General features: G+C 32.7%; 1 protein-coding gene across 1 annotated transcript; it reads left to right on the top strand.

Annotated features, from left to right (window-relative positions):
• The first annotated feature begins 1,521 nt into the window (after window positions 1-1,521).
• Window positions 1,522-3,349, top strand: LOC112714321 (F-box/kelch-repeat protein At1g30090). Its single transcript, XM_025765894.3, has 2 exons — window positions 1,522-1,752; window positions 1,877-3,349. Exon 2 carries the CDS (start codon window positions 2,005-2,007, stop codon window positions 3,199-3,201), a length of 1,197 nt encoding a protein of 398 aa, XP_025621679.1. The 5' UTR covers window positions 1,522-1,752; window positions 1,877-2,004; the 3' UTR covers window positions 3,202-3,349.
• Window positions 3,350-3,565: the final 216 nt, after the last annotated feature.

The raw sequence follows: 3,565 nt of genomic DNA, 5'->3' as shown, positions 1-3,565 counted from the left end.
CAATTCTCTCTCTCTTGCTTCTTTGGTTAAAGGCTTATGGAAGAAGCTCTTTCTCTTTCTTACTTTTCTGAAGTCTTGATATGACCTGATTTGAGGGGAGAGGAACGTTGCCTTGGTTGGAGCAAGATGGTGGGAAATTGAAAACACTTTCAAGCTTGGATCGGGTTCTTCTCTTTTTGGCCCGGTGCCTTGCTATGCTTCTTTGTTTGATATGAATGACTTGGGCTTTACTTTCCATTCAGCCCATTAGCTTTGTTTTGTTATTCATTCAACTTGGGCTGCCAAAAATGAAGTGTGACCTGCAACATAGCATAAATAATTAGCAATGTGTACTTATTAATTTAACCACTCTAATTATTTATTTTGCCAAAAATAATGTTTGTCATCACTAATTATTTTAGTTAATTTCTTAACTCAACACTTCTTATAGTAAATATTATACTATTTAATATTATAACACTTAGTATATGTAAAAGTTGGATATATTTACAAGATATTTTTTAATTCAAATTAAAAAAATTAATTATTTCTTTTTTGTTTTAAATATTATTTTTTAATGTAACGAAAAAGTAAAAATAATAATAATTACTCACATAATTAAAATAGATAATCTTAATATATACATGACACTATATATATCAAGGATTATTATATATGATATATAATTTTTTTTCTATAATGACTATTTATATAATTTATTGAACAATTTTTTCATCTTAATATTTAATAAATTTAACATACAAAATAAGTAACTTAAGTCATCATCTAAAACAATAAATATAATAGTGCAAATACTTATTTATTTATTAGTAATAAAAAAATATGTAAATAATATAAATTGATATTTTTTCAGTATAAAAACAATAATAAAAGTTATTAATTAAGTTAATTACATAATTAAAAAATTATGAATAATTTATTAAATAATAATAAAAAATAAAATCACTATTTTTATATATTACAAAATTTATTAAAAAAATTTTTGAATAATAAATCAATTTTTAATAAATTATACGTTAATTCTACCAAAAAAATAAATAATAAATATATTAGATATTATTATTTACGTACTAATATATATTATTGATTATTAAGTTTATAACTAATTTTTAATCTAATTTTTGGTAATTAAAATTTAAATGATTAAAATTATTAAATACTGAATATTTTATATTTAACTAATTTATTTTTTTTATTGAAATTAAAAAAAATAAATTATTAATCAATTCTAAATTTAAATTTTAATTTGAGTAAAAAATTAAAAAATATTTTAAATTTTATCTCACTAACTAAAATTTATCTTTTTTTAAAATAAGTAATTCTAGTAACCAATAATAAGGGAAATACCCGTATGACAGTACATAAAACTTTTGAAAGATATATTTTTCAAGAGTGAAAGCAGTTTTTTTGTTTTCTTTTCCTTTTCCTTAATTACCTAAACAAGCTGTAAATAATTATTTGAAAAAACGGAGATTAGTTGAAAAACAAATAAAGAAGAAGATAAGAGAGCGAAAGCCTCATGTTTGGGATTAGCGTGTGAAACAAGCGAGTGGAAAAGCGCGTGGGGCTTGTGTTTGCATACAATAAAATAAATCAAATCTTTCTCTCAAATGGAATGAAATCATTCATCACCCTCTGTTTTTAGTTTTTATATCTATATCTATGTATGCTTCAAAAAGCAATCTCAATTCTCATCTCAAGTCACCGTCTTTCAGCCTATAATATACTTCACCAGCTACCTCCTTCCTTCTTGTAAGTTCTCTTTTCTGTGTTTTGCTTTGCTGATTGCTGTTTCAGATAAAGCTGAGATTTTTTTCTATGTGCTGCTTCTAAGCTTTTGCCTTTTTGTAAAAATTGGTATCTCTGTGCTGCAAAGTTAAATTCTTTCCAGTTGATGGTAAAGTTACTGGCTTTCATAGAATTTTGTGTTTGTTGAGGAGGATTTGGATTTTGGGGGGAATGAAATCAAGTTTAGTTGTGAAAGGGAGGGTTTAGGATTTGAAGATGCAGCGTGTTCGATTTTCGTCTCAACAGGGAGCAGTACACAAGCTAGGAGACCCTCAAATGACATTATCTCCCAAGTTTAGGTTAGCTGTGATCCAATCTTCATTGGAATATTCTCTCCGGGGAGACCCCTTAATACCGGGCCTGCCGGACGACGTTGCTCTCAATTGCCTTCTCCGGCTGCCGGTTCAGAGTCATTCATCGTGTAGAGCTGTATGCAAGAGGTGGCATCTGCTACTTGGAAACAAAGAGAGGTTTTTCACCAACAGGAGACAATTGGGATTCAAGGATCCCTGGCTTTTTGTATTCGCCTACCATAAGTGCACTGGAAAGATCCAATGGCAGGTTCTTGACCTCACCCACTTTTCGTGGCACACCATCCCTGCAATGCCCTGTAAGGACAAGGTTTGCCCCCATGGTTTTAGGTGTGTTTCGATTCCCCGGGATGGCACTCTCTTTGTATGCGGCGGTATGGTCTCCGACGTCGACTGCCCTCTTGACTTGGTCTTGAAGTATGAGATGCAGAAAAATCGTTGGACTGTCATGAATAGGATGAATACGGCAAGGTCATTTTTTGCCAGTGGAGTAATTGATGGGATGCTTTATGTAGCTGGTGGGAATAGCACTGATCTATATGAGTTGGATTCTGCTGAGGTATTGGATCCTCTCACTGGAAATTGGCGCTCTATCGCCAGCATGGGAACCAATATGGCATCTTATGATGCAGCGGTTCTCAACGGGAAGCTTCTCGTCACGGAAGGCTGGTTATGGCCCTTTTATGTCTCTCCAAGGGGACAAGTCTATGATCCCAGAACAGATAATTGGGAAAACATGGCTGTTGGACTTAGAGAAGGCTGGACCGGTTCAAGTGTCGTTGTTTATGGCCACTTGTTTGTTGTCTCTGAGCTCGAAAGAATGAAGCTAAAGGTCTATGACAAGGAAACAGACTCCTGGGATGCCATAGATGGCCCCCCTTTGCCTGAGCAAATATGCAAGCCTTTTGCTGTCAATGCTTGCGATTGCCATATTTATGTCGTGGGCCGAAATCTTCATGTTGCTGTTGGCCATATCTCTAGACTGCTTCCAGACGAAAATTCTGACGAAAAATGGAGCTTCAGTGTTCGGTGGCATGTAATCGATGCACCGGAGAGTTTATCTGATCTCACTCCTTCAAGCTCTCAGGTGCTGTTTGCATAGTTTTTCTTATTCTCTAGTACTGTGGTAAGAATGTTATCCGAATAAAATGTAATTAAATATAATTATCACAATAGTCTAGAAGTTGTAATCGCAGTGTGAGGGGATACTCTTTCGAATTATATTAATGGAAGTACCTTCTTGTGGTTCATTGAGCTCTATAACATGTTTTTTTGTCATAATTTCTAGTAATATGTGTCTTTTTGAAGCCATAGTAGATTAAAGTTTTGATGGGATAGAAAGGAAAATAGTGTTTCGGTGTAGTTTATACATAGGAACTAAATATATCGTGTGAGAGACAGAGACTGCAACAATAAAATGTTCTGCAATTTACATGCTTATTCATTTTACTTTGTCCATTAGGCTT

The sequence above is a fragment of the Arachis hypogaea genome, chromosome 10 (assembly GCF_003086295.3).
Source record: "Arachis hypogaea cultivar Tifrunner chromosome 10, arahy.Tifrunner.gnm2.J5K5, whole genome shotgun sequence".
In the NCBI taxonomy this organism is placed as follows: Eukaryota; Viridiplantae; Streptophyta; class Magnoliopsida; order Fabales; family Fabaceae; genus Arachis; species Arachis hypogaea.
Note: the sequence above shows the minus strand (reverse complement) of the source record. Positions and strands in the feature narration are given on the sequence as shown.